This window comes from Phyllopteryx taeniolatus, chromosome 10, assembly GCF_024500385.1.
Source record: "Phyllopteryx taeniolatus isolate TA_2022b chromosome 10, UOR_Ptae_1.2, whole genome shotgun sequence".
Taxonomy (NCBI): Eukaryota; Metazoa; Chordata; class Actinopteri; order Syngnathiformes; family Syngnathidae; genus Phyllopteryx; species Phyllopteryx taeniolatus.
The window spans coordinates 17349684-17367358 of NC_084511.1; the positions used below are offsets into that span (position 1 = coordinate 17349684).

Below are 17675 nucleotides of genomic sequence, written 5' to 3' on the forward strand. Positions count from 1 at the left end.
CTACCATACACTCAGCACCAACAGACAGGTATGCAGTTGAAGGATAGAAGTTCAGAATTCAAGTTGAGAATAAAATGTACATTAGTGATTAAAAAAAAAATATATATATATATATATATATATATATATATATCTTTTTTGGGGGGGCGATTGCTCGAGTACTCGATTAAATATCTGTAGGATAAGCGATTGTAAACAGATTCAATGGCGACAGCCCTAATCCCTATGCATAACTACACGTTTGGGCTACGAACATTTTTCCGCTTCAAGCCTCCGGTAGCTGGAATATATCCCACCGGGTCATCGCGGGACTTTTCCATGCAAGGTGCTCTAAAATGGCCATTTCAATCTGAAGATCCGGTCCACATGCTGGCCGTCACGTCCGAATTTTTATTTTATTACTTTCCCCTGGCTCTTCGCCTTCTTTCCGTGACGTTGGCACACTCACGCTGACAATGAGGTGCTCTAAAGCAACCACGACAGCATCCAGCCCCGGTGTACATGTTGGCTATCAAGTCTAGAGGGGTACACCCTTGACTGGTTGCCATCCAATCGCAGGGAACAAAGAAAAACAATCACTCACACTCACATTTACAGTACATCTAGAGGCACTTTAGTGTCCCTCAATGAACCTAGCATCGTTGTTTTTGGAAGGTGGGAGGAAGTAAGAGTACCCATAGAAAATCGAAGCATGGGGAGAACATGCAACCTCCACACAGGAGGACCTCCGTTGAGATTTGAACCAGGACCTCTCGAATGTAAAGCAGACATGCTAACGACTGTCCTAAGCAAATTCTATATTTGTTAATTGATATCATAAAAATTGATTGATATAATAAAAATGATTACATTAATATAAGAATTAAAATAAGTACCAAAGTAATCTCTAAATAATACAATAAGCCTCTGATTGTTTATCATGTGCAAAATCCTACAGAAAATGTCTGTTGCTTCAACAGTGTCTGACTACAAATGAATTACTATATAATTATCTTACCTTCAAAAGACAATATATAGCTGTGTTGAGAAGTTGACAGTGCTAACCTATGAATGACTGGGGATGGATCATCTGGGGTAGAGACAGCTGTTCTAAGCTTTGAAGAGCAGATAAAAGCACGCACTTGCTACATCAGTGATGTTTTTCTTGTGTGAAGTCACAACCTGTCTCCCATCACTAGTTTCTTTTCATCATATCCCAGATTGTTGGACCACTTTTCAGAAGTGATCCTTTCGATTAGTATTTCTGTGGTCATAGGAAGCGTGTAGGCTACTTGTCTCAGCTTCAGTACGCAGAGATGCTGTGTTCCTTTTGAATCGCACTTTTGCTTAATTGGTTGGAAGAGGACAGGAAAAGGGAGCAGCGAAGCGATAATGTCCAAAGTGGCTTTTATCTTCTTTGAACATAACAGGCCTGGGTGCTTTGTTTTCCCTAAAAAGACAATGATCACACCCAGCCATGCACAATGGAATGGCAACTTGATAGAAGTAGAGGCTGGATGTTTATTAAAGAATCACAAAGAAAGCAAAGGAGAGGAACTTATTCCGAAGCACATGCGATCTTATTCTCAGTCTGAGCTGACACAGGAAAGACATATGAAACTTTGCTTTGCGATGATACATGTACTGTATATGGGCCCAAATTCTCCCACACACCCCACTATATGGGAAACACCACGAAATAACACTGAACAGTTCCATCTTTTATTCATTGGGACATTCATGGTGAATTTAACACACATTATCTAAGAACCTGTAAGTCAGGTATGTATAGCGCCACCTCAGAGATAAATTGTTCGCTGAGACCCCTTTTACTCTTCATCTCTCCTTGCATGTGTGAATTTGTTCTATGTGCGCGGTGTGAAATACTAATTATATATATATATATATAAAAACTGCTGTGAAAAAGTATTGCCCCCCCCCCCCCCCTTCTCAGTTTCCCCATGTTTAAGATCATCAAATAAATGTGAATATCAGGCAAAACTAACCAAAGTGAACTTAAAATGCTGTTTTTAAATCTTCATTTCATTTATTAAGAAAAAAAACACAAAACAATTCAGTTATCTGGCCCAGTGTGAAAAAGTAATGGCCCCCTAAACCTAATAAGTGGTTTGGGCATCCTCAGCAGCGACAACTCAAATCAAGTGTTTTCTCTGTGGAGATATTTTGGCCCATTCTCCCTTGCAGAATTGTTTGAATTCAGCAAAAATGGAGGGTTTTCGAGCATGAACGGCTTTTTTTGAGGTTATGCCACTGCATTTCAATCAGATTCAAGTCTGGACTTTGACTGGGCCACACCAAAATCTTCATTTTGTTTTTTTAAACCATTCAGAAGTTGACTTGCTGGTGTGTTTTAGATCGTTATCCTGCTACAGAACCCAAGTGCGCTTCAGGTTGAGGTCACAAACTGATGGCTGAACATTCTCCTTCAGGATTTTCTGGTAATGAGCAGAATTCATGGTTCCATCAATCACAGCAGGTTGTACAGGTCCTGAAGGAGCAAAACAGCCCAAGACCATCACACTACCTCTCCCATGTTTGACGGCTGGTATCATGTTCTTTTTCTGAAATGCTGTGCTACATTTATACCAGATGTAACGAGACACACACCTTCCAAAAAGATCAACTTCAGTCTCGTCAGTCTATATAATATTCTCCTAAAAGTCTTGGGAATCATTCAGATTTTTATCTCTCGCAAAAGTAAGACAAACCTTTGTGTTCTTTTTGGTCAGCAGTGGTTTTGACCTTAGAACTCTGACATGGAGGCCATTTTTGCCCTGTCTTTTCCTTATTGTTGTGTCATGAACACTGAGGCAAGGGAGGCCTTCAGTTCTTTAGAATTTGTCCTGAGTTACTTTGTGGCCTCCTGGATGAGTCAATTATGTTCTCTTGGGGTCATCTTTGCAGGCCAGCCACTCCTGGGAAGGTTTACCACTGTTCAATTTTTTTCTGCATGTGAGGATAATGGTTATGGTTCGTTGGAATCCTAAAGCTTTAGAAATGGCTTTTGCAACCCTTTAGGGTTAGGGTTAGATGTCAGTTACTTTATTTCTACAATGTTCTGGAATTCCTTTGCATCGTATCATTTTGTTGGAGCTTTTTTAGATCTTGTCCAACTTGATTTAGATTCTGTTTAAGGGATTTCTTGATTGAACAGGTCTGGAGGTAATCAGGCTTGGGGATGATCAGTGAAAATTTACCAAAGATTTTGATTAGTCACAATTAATTCATGATTTCACAAGGGGGGTAATGACCTATTCACACCAGAATACTGCCAATACTTTTTCACACACACGCACACAGTAGATTGAATTGTTTTCTCCTTGCGGGTTTACAATCAGTGTAGAAACGTAAAATTTAACCAGCTCGACTGAAATGATGTTGAATTGATGGGACGCTGCTACATCTAGTGGCTCTATGAGAGAACTGCAAAGACCAAGCAATCAGTCATATTTACATGCAGTTTTGCATTTGTGTGACTATTTTAACAGTAAGTAATGAAAATAAGTCATTAACTGGTTGCCTGATTGCTCACGATTAACATCCGCTTTGTAATTATGTAACACCATATTATCAAATTATCAAATGTTTTCATATTTCATTCTGATTAAATTGTTTTTAAACTATCATTAATATGACCATTTATTTGACCATAATATTTTTTTTTTCTTCATCAGTAGTCTTAATATATTTAATGTTGTGATCATATTCTGCAATACTTAACACTGAAACATCGCTATCTTTGAATGACTGGCTGGAGTGAGTGGCAATGGAGTGTGACAACGAGCTTTCACAAAAAGGAGCAAGAAGATGAGAGTACGGTGCTTTATTGTGTTATTACTACTGTCTTGCTGTCATTGCACTGTTTAGGAACTGTTGAATTATTGAATTTAGTCATATTAAAAACAAAAGACAAGAATTAAGGAATATAAATAAAGTTGCAAAAATAGTTTGTGGCTGTCGTTTTTGCATGTGCAAAGCATTCTGGGATTGATGACGCACAGTATAATGGTTGCTGTTTGCTGTCGTACATTGCTGCCCTTATTGCACAGTTGTAAAATGTCCTTTATTGGAATAAAGTTAAAAACAAAAAACATTGCTGCCCTCTGCCGAGGTAAAGACTGCCGGACACCTAGCGACAGCTTCTTTCTTAACTATTCTTTACGATCTTTTTATGGTTCCCCAGCCATGTGCATCATAACTTCTGTGAGAATGTGTCCAACTGAGTTCTGTTACTTATATTTGTCAATTGTAAATCCACATATACACCAAGGAAGAAAATTCAGAACTAGGAAGGACACGCAGTAAACTACTGGCCGAGCATGGTATCTTAAAATAAAACTTTTCAAATTACTTTCAACACAAAGAATACATTTTCCAGTTTTACTTTGTCATATAAGCAGAAAGAAAAACGAGTAGTATATCAGCCTTTCCAAAACCTTTCAAGCCTTGCACTCCCTTCAACGTCCAGACAGTTGGCCCACCGTCCTCTCCGCAGCACACACCCTAAATCTGAACTAAATCAACATTTAACAAAAATATAGAAAACTGAACAACGAGTAAAGGACAAACTAATGTTGAAAATAAGTCATCCATCTAGCAACACAAATGTCACTGCAGTTTTTTAGGCTTACCAGTATACTCTGTGACTTAATGAGACCACAAGATGCAGACAAAAAAATTAAAGGGAATGAAGGCTGCTGATTGGCTCAAAGCAGGAAGACGGTCGGACGGACACAAAACAAGTGAACCGAAACGTCAGGTCAAGGTAAAAAAATGACACACAAGTCCATACAATGTCAGGTTATAGTTCTCTTAACGTGTGCTCATCTGTGTTTTTTCTCTCTGTGTGTCTGTGCTGAAGACGGTTGGGCTTAATCCACCTCCTTATACACTTAGGTGCCATCAATATACTGTGCATGCAGTATTCAGTAACTCCATTGACTTTGCTCTTCCATTTTGCTTGCTTTGAGGTGTGATTTGAATTTAATTTTCAGCATGCAGGTGCTCCAGGTTCACACACATCTGAAATGAATCATCCTCTATTCTAAACGACATGAAAACTTATTCTACAAAGCTTTGCAATACAAACTGTATAAGTCCTTAACTGGTGGTTGGTGTTGAACCTCAAGTGGCTACTGGTTGGGGGGTTCTGGTTACTTCAAAAGCGGGCATTTGTCTTATTGTCAACTGAGCCATATTGTAATGAGCAGCCAGCACAAATGTGTGTACCACCTCGATTTGCAATCACTGAGACCCATCACAAAAAAACACACAAATGCCAAGGAAAAGGCAAAATATGCTTGTGTAGTTAATCAGATCGATGATCTTAAGTCTCAGACAAATATTCCTGGGAAAAAAAATTTCTCTGACCTCAATAGTGTTTAAAATTTTAAGGATCTGTTTCTTCTGTATTCTGTTCAGAAATTGGAATTGAGGGGGACATGATACAGTGTTCCAGCCTATTTGCATTTGCTTTTTGCAAATTCACTTATTCACTAATTATTATTTGCTGAAAAACTTGCCTATTCTGCGTTTCTGTGCTCTTTATAAAAAGCCCCAAGATGCCACAACCTGGCACTAATGCCCTGTCTAACAGAAAAGAAGGGCTTTGGCGCCATCTCGGTACCAAGGAACTATGGTAAAGTGACACTTTTTCGACTGAGAAACAAGTGTTGTATTGTCAGGGAATAGCTAAATTTGGCCTTGGAGGCGAAATAAATTATAAGAGAGTTGTCACGATATGTATGGATACAATTCAGGTGCAATTTTTCGAAATCAAATAATCTGTAAGCCATTTAATGTTATAAAATGAGGACTGAAATGATAAACGCTTTTGGGATCATAGTTTGCGGTATATAAGCTTTTAAAATAGGCAATAATAAACCTTTTTAGGAGGGGTTCAATTTCTTGCAAATTTTCACTATTCGCAGCAGTACTCCATCCCTATCCCTGATAAATAGAGCAGGATTATTTTTTTTTCTGAAACCAAAATAAATGTGTTCACCTTTTATGAATTGAATTGTTTTACTATAGCATCAGTTTAGTTTAGAAACAGTTACATCTTCCATTTACAAAAAAAACCTGAAGCAGAAGAGCATTTTAATAACAATTAGTTAATACAATTTCTATCAAAGTGTAACTATCAACTGTGAAACAACTTCTGCTTCAGCAACTATTGTATTGAGAAAAATTGTAAATCTGACTGCCAGTGTAGCATCAGACAGTCTGTTTGAGGGAGGCCAGACGCTTCCTGATGAGCTTGTTCTCCTCCACCATCTTGGAGATGGTACTGAGAACAGATAGCTTTGCCTGTCCAAAAAGCAGAACCAGTAAGAAATGTTTCAGTATCGTATTTTTTGAGATAGCTGCTACTATGAAAAAGTACCTGTTTTCACTATCCGTTTTCTGTACCATTTATCCTCACTAGGGTCACGGGCGCATTGGAGCCTATCCCAGCTATCTGCGGGCGAGAGGCGGGGTACACCCTGAACTGGTCGCCCGCCAATTGCAGGGCACATATAAACAACCAACCATTCGCGCACATATTCACACCTAAGGGCAATTTAGAGTATTCAATCAACCTACCACGCATGTTTTTGGGATGTGGGAGTAAACCGGAGTTCCGGGAGAAAACCCACGCAGGCACGGGGAGAAGATGCAAACTCCACACAGGCGGGGCCGGGATTTGAACCCCAGTCCTCAAACCTGTGAGGCAGATGTGATAACCAGTCTCCTACCGTGGATCTGGAAGACCCTTATCCTCTTCTTTCACAAATAAAACATTAAATTGGACTAGATTATAGGACTATTATTCAAATAATATACTGTGTCCCTAATTAAGTAATGAGCATGACATATGTATCTCTGTGCTTTGCAGTGTCTGCATTAATGTGTCAAGACTTCGAAGAGTACTGGTCATCATAAACATTCTCTGTCATTACCAATCAACTACTGTACCATCTCTTTGTCGCTGCAGGTTTCGCTTTGGGGTCTTTGTGAAAAAAAGAAAGGATCTTCAACAGGTTCACAATTCATTTCTGCAACTGACGAAACAAAAGCTCAGTGTTATTGTGGTACATGCTTGCTTATTTTATTTTCTAATTGTAATACTGGAATGACGAAACTGGCCAGGCTTTTAATGTGTTCTCGCCTCAATGAACTTTGTTCAACAAAAGATACATTCAAGTAATGGGCTTGCTTAAATGACTGCTTGCGAATGGAAGGCTTGGTATACAGGCTAGCCAGATGGTTGCTATTAAATATAAACTGCAATACTGCAAAATATTATTTTGCCACAAATTTTTATTATTATTATTATTATTTTAGTTTTACCTTTGGGTTGCGTGAACATGTTTCCACTGGGTGTCTCCTGACTGCTGCTATGTTTGGCCAAAGACAGTTTGGCTCGCTTTGGCAATTTGACTTTGAGAAGGCCCAAGCTTTTGTCGTGTCTCGTCCTCTTTTCCCGACGCGTGCTTCGAAGCATTTCATTGCCAGCACGCCTCTCTTTCTGTTCCGGTTCTTCTCCTTGACTTGACTTACAATATGAGCCCAAAGGTGGTAACTTCGCTTTTTTATTCGACATCATGAAGGCTTGAAAGTGAATATGTACAACAATTAAACTGTCCTTTATGTAAAACTACTGCCAGCAGGTGGCGGCAGCACCCAATCAGGACGATATAAAACAAGGTCGGAGGTGACGAAGCAGCATTATGACTGAAGCAAAAAAAAACATCTTAAATATGATTCGGCAATAATTTATTAGATTTAGTTACCTATTTGTACTTCATTTTATTTTTCAGCATATGTATATTCATTAATCTTTTTTGTACTTTCTACTTACTGCGTGTGAACATTTTCACCACCACTATAATTGTAACTCATAGTACGATATCCTTGATGCAAAATATAATATAGTACACAGCTTTATTATAAAATTCTTATTAACAAGTCATCAAATTTAAATAAAAAAAATAACTCAATTACATTGATATATATTATATGTAGAATTATACAAGATGCATTTAAATGCTCTGAGGTCTCAATTAAACCTCATACACACAAAAAATGCCACTCGCTCAGCTAGAATTAGCCACGGTGCTATAGATTACTGAGTCGGCAGACTCTCCCATTTGGAACCTAGATGGAAAAGAAAGTAGGAATGAGTCCCTTCAGTTACGTTCACTACATGTCACTCTGCATCAATATTGTAAGTGTTTTACAGCCTGGGTAATAAACCTACCTGGATTCTTGTGATCTGTTTTCGTCAGAATGAGGTTTTTTCACGTCAATGGTGACTGTAGAGTAGGTAACCTCATCATCCTCATTGGGAATGGACAAGTGGTTATTACGTGACTGTGGGTGTGAGCATTGGCGTCTCGTTTTCATGTGTCCATACACATGCATCACATTTTCATGTTGTTTCTTCGAGTATTTTCGTGCCGGAGGTTGAGGAGATGGTGTATAAAAGTTGATGTTGGCATAAATGCCATTGGACTGATCTTCAGTGGCGGTAGAGCTGACTTCTTGAAAAGTAAACATCGCCTGATAGGTCATTATTAATGAGTGGTTAGTTTATGTGCAAGACAGCAAAACACAAAAATATAAGCAATATCCTTGGAAGTAAAATCTTAGTATTTTACTGTATAGGCTATGTGCAATTTCTAGCAACCTAACAAGCGGCAACAATTTTTTTTTCTTCCAATACGGTATGTACTGCTACCTATATTGACTATTTTAGGGTGGTCACTGAAATTTGGACATCGTCAGAAGGATTGTTGCTGGTTGTTAATTATATTTATGGAGAGTACTTCCAAAAAAAAAAAAACAGCCAAGATGCAGAGGGTGTCCATTGTCCTGGCCGTAACATCTCATTCCTGCTATTTGCAAAATAGGTAGGCCAGATGGTCTCATCAAGTTGTGTCTCTTAAATGCTTGCTGTGACGAGAAGCTACGGGGATGATCAACAGAAGCTACCCGGATGATAATCAGCACCATCAAATTGAAGCCCAAAGGTGGAGTGCACCCTCCTGGTTGCAGTGAACTTCAAATATCTTGTTCTTGACGAGTAAAGGAATGATGAATGATGACGAATGGTGAAGGACAGGGTGACGGGCTTTAAACAGACAAATCCTAAATCCAATGAAGTTGCGACGTTGTGTAAAATGTAAATAAAAACAATACAATTATTTGCAAATCCTTTTCAAATTTTATTTAATTGAATACACTACGAAGGCAATGTTCAAACTGATATTATGTACTTTATTGTTTTTGGGAAATATTTACTCATTTTGAATTTGATACCTGCAACACGTTCCCAAAAAGCGGGGACAGGGGCATGTTTACCACTGTGTTACATTACTTTTCCTTTTAACAACACTCAATAAGCATTTGAGCACTGAGAGCAGTGCCACCTGAGGGATCGTAGGTTACAAGCTTTCAGTGTTGGTTACCGGCCGTGCCGCTTACGTGCAGGGATTTCTCTAGATTTTCAGAATCTTTTTATATTATGGACTGTCCATCCATCCATTTTCAACACCGCTTATCCTGGTTAGGGTCGTGAGGCACTGGAGCCTATCCCAGCTGACTTCGGACGAAAGGCAGACTCCACCCTGAACTGGTCGCCAGTCAGTCGCAGGGCACATATAGACAGGGACAACCATTCACACTCACATTCACACCATCACTGAGTGGGAACTGAACCCACGCTGCCTGGACCAAAGTCAGGCAAGTGTACCACTACACCATCAGTGACTATATTATGGACCGTATATGATGAAATCCATAAATTCCTTGCAATTGTATGATGAGAAACCTTTTTCTTAAACTGTTGGACTATTTATTAACGCTGTTATTCACAAAGTGGTGAATATTTCCCCATCATTGCTTGTGAACAACTAAGTCATTCATTTTATAAGCAATCATGACACTGACCTGTTTCCAATTAACCTGTTCACCGTTGGAATGCTCCAAAAAATTTTTTTTTTTCAGCATTCCTCAACTTTCCCAGTTATTTGTTGCTCCTCTGTCATGTTTTTTTGGAACGCGGTGCATGCATCAAATTCAAAATGAGAGAATATTTGCAGAAAAAAAAAATCCAATAACAATTATCAGTTTGAATGTTAAATATTTTGTCTTTGTACTGTATTCATTTGAAAATAGGTTGAAAAAGATTGTGTTCTTTTAAAAACAATTTTTTTTACCTTTTACACAAAATGTCGCGACTTCATTGCAATTGGGATTTGTTTCTTGAAATTCAAAGTAGAGACACTACTGCTCTCCATTAAGAGGAGACAACCGAGTTGGCTTGGGCATCTATTTTTCAGGCATCTACCTGTGGAGGTGAAAAGGTCCAACCGGGAGGGGACCTCTGAGTAGACCAAGCACCCACTGCAAGGACTACGATACAGTATAGCCTTTTTACACTGTCTGCAAAAGCTGGTATTTTTTTCCGCCTTTTCCTCATGTTGTTGTTTTGTATAAATGGCACTAACACAAAGTTGGGGGACTGCACCACTCTGCCTTCAGAGGTAGCACAAGAGCTGGAACGGCACCAGAACCCCCAAAGCCTAAATAAAAGGCATGGCCAGAAAAGTAAGTCAGAGGTGTGACATTTCACACCCGACACTCAACGTCAGCACCAGCCCTTTAGTGCTGATGTCACACATCATAATAATCTGATTTCAGGATGCCAGCTCCGTGTCAAATCACACAGTTGGAGGAATATGCCTTATAGGCAAGGTTTTGTGTAAACAAACAATTGGCTTTTCCGCTATGGGGGTTGTCTGTATAAAAGAGGCTTGTCTCACAGCTTGCCTGGGATTGCCTCTGTGGTAAAACTAGGAGAGTTGGCCAGGGACAGCAAAGTCGGACCAAGTAGAGTAAGTAGAATAAAATGATGCTTGGATGGATGGGCGATACAAACCTTTTTTTCTGTCTTCCTCTGTTTTTTCCTACCACAGAAATAAAATAGAGTCAAATCATTTGAATATTATGAAAAGCAGCATTTTGTTTAACAAATTATTTAGGAGGGGGGTGGGGGGGGATCTTCCATTGACAAATGGGCTTCTCTTCAGATGAAAACTTGAATTTTTAACATTTACACTACAGTATTGCTGTATCTTGGTAATCTTCTGTGTTCTATACTTTATGTTATATATGAAGTATTTTTAAGCATATACTGTATGAAGCCATGTTAGGTACAGGGCCCAGAGATTTGGGGACCAGTGAAAAACAAGATTTTGGGCACCACCACTTCAATGTGGCAAATTGAAAAAAATATTTTCCAGGACCCCTGTCAGTAATGGGCCCTGAGAATGTTCCCTCCTTACAGCACCAGGTTAGGCAATAGGGATCCACAAAGTTGCGCAGCACTTGAACTACAAGCTTAGAGAGGAAGTGCAAAAATACCCATGTTTATTAGATGTCAAAAAAAGGTTACTATATCAGTGACCTACCAGAGAAAAAGAAGCGCTAAAACAAGTATACCAAAGATACAGGCTCCAAGTCCAGCAAGTATTCGGACAGACAGATGACCTGTGGAGATAAAAGTAGGTAGGTACTGTAGGTGTACAGACAAGCACGAAATAGGACATTTCACCATGATGTCACATATACCTTACTTGCGGGTGGAAATAGACTGAGCTTTCTCAGATAGCGCCTCTAATAAACAAACCCTTCCACGTAATTTTTCCAAGGTAGACCAATAGAGAAAACATGGAAAATGGTTTGAATGATAATTTTGGTCTTCTTCTCTGCCGCTGTAGATTGTGTGAAGTGTCAGTTGAAAAGGAAGTTAGTCGGTGAAGTAAATTGCTTCGAAGGGAGAAAGAACGCCAACCATAATTTACATTTCAACAGTTGAGTTGGGGCGGCACGGTGGCCGACTGGTTAGAGCGTCAGCCTCACAGTTCTGAGGACCCGGGTTCAATCCCTGGCCCCGCCTGTGTGGAGTTTGCATGTTCTCCCCGTGCCTGCGTGGGTTTTCTCCGGGCTCACCGGTTTCCTCCCACATCCCAAAAACATGCATGAATTGGAGACTCTAAATTGCCCGTAGGCATGACTGTGAGTGCGAATGGTTGTTTGTTCCTATGTGCCCTGCGATTGGCTGGCAACCAGTTCAGGGTGTACCCCGCCTCCTGCCCGATGACAGCTGGGATAGGCTCCAGCACGCCCGGGACCCTAGTGAGGAGAAGCGGCTCAGAAAATGGATGGATGGACAGTTGAGTTGGTTCAAAAAGTTAACATGATAAGTGTGGGGGAGTGGCTGATTACATATAGGCCTCTTACTTTTGTTGAAAACAGAAGTTAACATACATTTCCATTTCAGTTGTCTGGTCGGTGCTTTTTATCATTTTCCTTTATACGAGTAGTTCGATGGTGTAATTTGGTTCTGTGCAGTTATGCAAGGTACAGCAACATATATTCTACATATAAAAAAAAAAAACTCGCAATATATTTACTGCATAAATAAATGCTGTATATGTTGATCTTTTTGACTTGGCCATTTTATAAGTAACTCACATGCTGAAAAAGTGTGGACACCCCTGGTGTATGTAAATCTCTGGTTTCAACTGTATATTTGACAGGGATGAAACACAAACCAGAATAATTTTCCTCCTTTAAAAGTAGGACTTTCGTCGAGTTGATGACCTCAAGTTGGCTCCAGGCCTGGCAGAGATAGATTCCAGTGTGGGGCGTTTCCATGGCGGGAAGAGACAGCATCTGTCCCGCACCCACTTGGAGGAGGGAGCTGGAGCTGGTCCACTTGTACCAGATGTAGCTGTGGGTGGCAGGGTTGGCTGTGTTGCTGCACATCATGTTGACACGACTGCCCTCAGCAGCACTTGGCAGAACTGGTAAAACCAAGAAGTTTGATGGAAAATATGAAAAAGTCAAGTCCGGTGTTAGATGAAAAATGAGACATGCTCTTGTAAAAAAAAATAAAAATAAATAAATACATTTAAAAAAAGGTCAATGATAATGATAATCTGCTGTCATTCAGGTCCCCCACAAACTGAAATGTCAGTTCAAATATGAGAACTGTGAAAAATGAGAAATATGTGAAAATCTAACATAACACTTCTATCACAATATTTTTATGTGGAGCAAAATATTTGGACACCTGGCCCACATGAAGTAAAAAAGGAAGAAAATATGTATATGCGTTAATTTATGTCACTCCTTCAGATTTGTATCTTGTCTTATTTGTGGAGAGCCAGTAATTTAGTATGATTTCGTACAAAACATGTTTTATAATTATTACAACAGTGGGATCTTTTGCGATTACTGTACTTGAAATAACTATCACAGGTAAGTGTAAGAAGTTAAAAGATTGGATTGGTCATGTGACTCACGTCACAGCAATATGCAAGTTGGTTTGCTGTTGAGAATCATCAGTACACCAATAAATCCATGTGAAACATAAATGAGATCAACATCTGATAATACATACACTGCACATCCAGGTTGAGCTCAGTCGATTTACCAAACGTGATGCCCTTCAAGCTGATATTGTTGGAGGCCTTACAATGATACAGTCCACTGTGACTGGGCTGAAGGAGCGAGATGGTGTGACTTGGTCCGGAACTTATCAATTGATTGCCCTTATACAGGCTGTAGCCAGTTGGTGGAATGGGTGGGTTGGCATCGCCGCTGCAGCCGAGAGTTACGGCACTTCCGTTGATGACGTCTCCTGGTGGCGTAATTGACAACACAACGTTGCTCGGAGCATCTGATTAAAACAAAAACAAAGTTCATCAACACAGAGAATTAAAACTTAGATCAATATCTCATTTATCGCACAATGAGACAACACCTCACTAAGAGTGGGAGAAAATAACTATATTGGGATATATTGTATTGTGATCTAGTACATAATCTGTCTGACATCAGCAATGTGCACTTGCGGTCTTATTGAACAATTTGACATTTTGATATGAATGAAAAATGCCAACATACTAATAAATCACTAATGAAAACATGTTCTTATTATAATGCATTTTTGCCAGCTGAATGTGAGCAAGAAAGTACACGCTGGATTGGTCGTGAATAATACAGAGACACATAGAGACATGGTAACAACAGCTCAGGATCAAACCCAAACCCCTTCAGCTTGGGAGACATTGACTCAACCAACTGAGCCATGCCGCCCCAAACAAACAAACAAGCAAACAAACCTTCACACTCATATTTGAATGCCTACGGGCAACTTTCAGTCTTAAATTCCCCTAACGTGTATGTTCAAAATAGCCACAACTGTAGATATGTTTTCATCCCCCCAAAAAGATAAATTTTCAAACTGTATAACAACAACGCTGATGAATGTATGATTTTAACCATGCCGTCCTGCACATTAAAAGGTCTGTAATGTTGCTGTTGATTTCTGCCTTGAAAAGAGTCAACAAAAACTACTCACATTGAACATTTAAAGCCACAGAGGCCGATTTGATCTTTTCTTGTCCGAGGACAGCACAGTAGTACCTCCCAGAATCCTTTCTGCTGGCCTGGAAGACCGGGTGTGGTACCACTTTTCCATCTCGGTACCAGACATGCAACAGCATGCCGCAATCGGTCCTGCAAGTCAGGCTGACAGACTGCCCCTCTGTCACAGTGCTTGGCTCCACAGCAGCGGTCAGTCCTTCCCCAGAAAGTCGCGATTAAGAGACATTTGAATGGCACCCAAAACTAGGCCTGGGTGATATGGCCATAAAACAAATTCTGCATTTTATTTTTTCACAAAAATGCCACTGTTTAAAATAAGCCATTAAAAAATCGCAATGAACAATCAATCAATAAAACCCACTAATCGCCCAGCCCTATTTAAAAGTAAAAGTGTCTGTACCTTTCACTGACAGATAAAGTGTATTTTTGCTCGTCCAACTCCTCAGTGTCGTCACAAAACGAAATCGGTAATGTCCTTCATCAGCACGTTTTATGTTATGGATCTTCAGACTGCAGTCTTTCCAGGAGTTGCCCACATATTCAAAATGGTGTGGGGTGGCAGAGGTTATATGCCTGCCTGAATCCCACCGGGCTTGAAACCAGCGAGTTGAAGTGACAATGTGAAAAAGAGGGTAGTCATACTGGCACCTCACAAGCACTGTCGTCCCTTCCAAGGCACACTGATTCTCGAATGTCACTCCCCAGTCTCCACTCAATACACCTTTCGAGCAAAGGAAGTCAGTACGGATGAACATTATTCACAAAAATGTCAGGCATGACAGGAAGAATTGTGATTATACAGCCAAAATCCAGCTTTAACCAATTTTGGGTCATTACAGGGTTTTGATGTCTCATAAAATAAATAGTGACATCTCTGATTACACAGTTAAAATGAAGCTTACCTGAAATGAATACCAAAATAATCCCACTTTCCTTCATTGTCAAATCAACCTGAAAAACACTCAATTTGTTAGAAGACGATTCAAATGAATGTGAAAAAAATAAAAATTATATATATATATATACATGTATGTTACCATTACGCACCTACTAACGCACTGTATATTAACAAGAAACAGTTAGTGGTCTGAAAAAGCAGAAGTGAGGATGGAAGGAGTCCCCCTCTGCTTCCGCTCTCATGAGAGTTAGGGCACAGTCAACAAGTTGTTGATTTTAGAAAATATATCAAAAACTGGCTGAGTAATTAAAAAGGTTTAGGTAAATGTTCATCTTAGATTGTTTAATTTTGTTAGACACTGCTAGATTAAGTGTATAAACTTTTGACTCTGTATCTTCTGCTAGACAAACTGGGTTTGCTTCTGTTAGGGTTAGTGTAATATGATGGTACAATCCATAAAACTGGGAAGTTGTAAATTTCTAAACCTCGGCTAGTAAAAGTATTACACATATACTTATATATGTGTGTATATAAATATATATATATATATGTGTGTGTGTGTGTGTGTGTGTGTGTGTATATATATATACACACACACACAACGGAACACCTCAACGGGGAGGCGTCTGGGAGGCATCCTAAACAGATGCCCGGGCCACCTCATCTGGCTCCTCTCAATGCGGAGGAGCAGTGGCTCTACTCTGAGCCCCTACCGCAGAATCTTGTTCTTTCGGTCACGACCCACAACTCGTGACCATAGACGATACAGGGAATGATAGATGGATGAAAAAGTCACCACTAGCTTTGTTTTTAGAATGGTGTCGTGTTAAATACTTATTTCAGCCGCAGTATATCCTCAAATTTATGCATTTTATCACTAAGATTTAATAACAAATTCTTCCTCAGTACAAGCAGTCACACAATATCTTGTGGGAGAGTGTGAATGAGACCGTACCATTTACACTATTGGGCGGCAGGTTAACAGTTTCACTGAAAGGAAATGGCAACAAAAGAAATGCAAAACAAAAATGCAGTGGATACTACCATGAATGATACTCCTAAGAGTAGTAGAGAACACGGTATGTAAGAACCATGTTAATGGCCAGCCCTCACAATTATTTATAAGAACTTGCATGATAATTTTATGGTCTTTCACCTGTTTATGTCTCACATTTTTTGGGGAACACACAAACATACAACCCGCTTGTCAGTCATCTGTGAATCCCTTTACACTGCACTTATCCAAATGACAGGTATTATTAAAATAAAGTTGTATTGAATGATTGATGGATTTACTCACTCACAGGTAGCTATGGGAGCAATGGATGGCAGCAGACCAGACATGACTGTTTATAAACCCAGCAGGGAGCCCCTGCAACCTGTCGAAGTATAAAACAGAGCAGGTCCAAGCAGTGGTGTTGGCTGTCATGGAGTCAAAGGAGTGTGTGTTTTTATGGGAAGATTCCCAAGCCACAGCATTAGCTCTTATTCCCCACGGCCATTCATGACAAACCAGTCGGTTCAGATGTGGCTTTTACACACACACACAAGAGCAGAGTGCTTCAAAGCTAATATTTTACAGACCAGTAAAAACAATACTATAATAAACAGCGGCTTTATGGAGCAACATAAATTCTGTGATTCAAAGAGCCAATGATTTTTGTGTCATCATGATGAAAAAAAACTTCCTAATATTGGCTCTGTGAGTTAGAGCGCCTTTAGTCGACCTTACACCGCCATAATATTGCGAAAAGCATCAAGAGGCAGTGATGACTTTAATAACATCTCCGCATTTCCTTCTGGGCAATAAACCTCATTTGTTAGCCAAACCTTATGCTGGTTTAAATTACAAAACCTTTTAACTGTAACACTGCAGTAAAATATGGTAGTTCTCTGAAATATTGTGAAACGTTGCCTAAATATGCATTTGCTAGAATATATGGTTCTCTGAAAACCCGGTACTTAATTCCCAGAATGCACGTGAAACCCAGTTGTGTGCTTTCCTACAAAAGTGTGGCTTGAAAACAGATTGTCTTCTTTTGGCTGACAATTTAATAAATATTGGAATAGGGAGGTGCACTTGAGGACATGTTTTGAGAAGAATTCTTCTGAGGCATTTTGTTCACTGAGCCCTCTATCTACAACTGAAATGCGCACCTTTGCTGAGTGCGAGGGCCATAAATGTATTGTCTTAGCCAAGATGCACTTCATGCACCCATAGGGCAATTAGAACTATTGTTTGAAATACTATTGTTTTCTCCGAGCACTCCGGTTTCCTCCCACATCCCAAAAATATGCGTGGTAGGTTGATTGAAGACTCTTAATTGCCCTTAGG

At 39.7% G+C, this 17675-nt stretch overlaps 1 protein-coding gene across 3 annotated transcripts; it reads right to left on the reverse strand.

The window, feature by feature from the left end:
• Positions 1–6011: 6011 nt before the first annotated feature.
• On the reverse strand, positions 6012–16961 carry LOC133485109 (B-cell receptor CD22-like). Of its 3 annotated transcripts, none has more exons than XM_061788473.1 (13): positions 16641–16961; positions 15345–15393; positions 14843–15163; positions 14417–14638; positions 13454–13732; positions 12603–12854; positions 11457–11535; positions 10925–10952; positions 8243–8544; positions 7333–8139; positions 6958–7043; positions 6386–6460; positions 6012–6309 (listed from the first exon to the last, which is right to left on the reverse strand). In XM_061788473.1, exons 2-10 carry the CDS (start codon positions 15379–15381, stop codon positions 8079–8081), a joined length of 1581 nt encoding a protein of 526 aa, XP_061644457.1. In that variant the 5' UTR covers positions 15382–15393; positions 16641–16961; the 3' UTR covers positions 6012–6309; positions 6386–6460; positions 6958–7043; positions 7333–8078. The 3 variants fall into 3 exon arrangements, with proteins under 3 accessions (XP_061644457.1, XP_061644458.1, XP_061644459.1); XM_061788474.1 differs by lacking the exon at positions 16641–16961 and adding an exon at positions 15490–15532; XM_061788475.1 differs by lacking the exons at positions 6012–6309; positions 6386–6460; positions 6958–7043; positions 7333–8139; positions 10925–10952 and having other exon boundaries at positions 8271–8544; positions 16641–16959.
• Positions 16962–17675: the final 714 nt, after the last annotated feature.

Excerpts from the sequence above, each read along its gene's own strand:
- LOC133485109 (XM_061788473.1), bottom strand. The coding sequence starts at position 15,381 with ATGAAGGAAAGTGGGATTATTTTGGTATTCATTTCAG. Across the intron at positions 13,733-14,416 it reads TGTGGCTTTAAATGTTCAAT|ATGCTCCGAGCAACGTTGTG; the intron begins GTGAGTAGTTTT and ends TGTTTTAATCAG. Across the intron at positions 10,953-11,456 it reads TTAGCGCTTCTTTTTCTCTG|GAAAAAACAGAGGAAGACAG; the intron begins GTAGGTCACTGA and ends TTTCTGTGGTAG.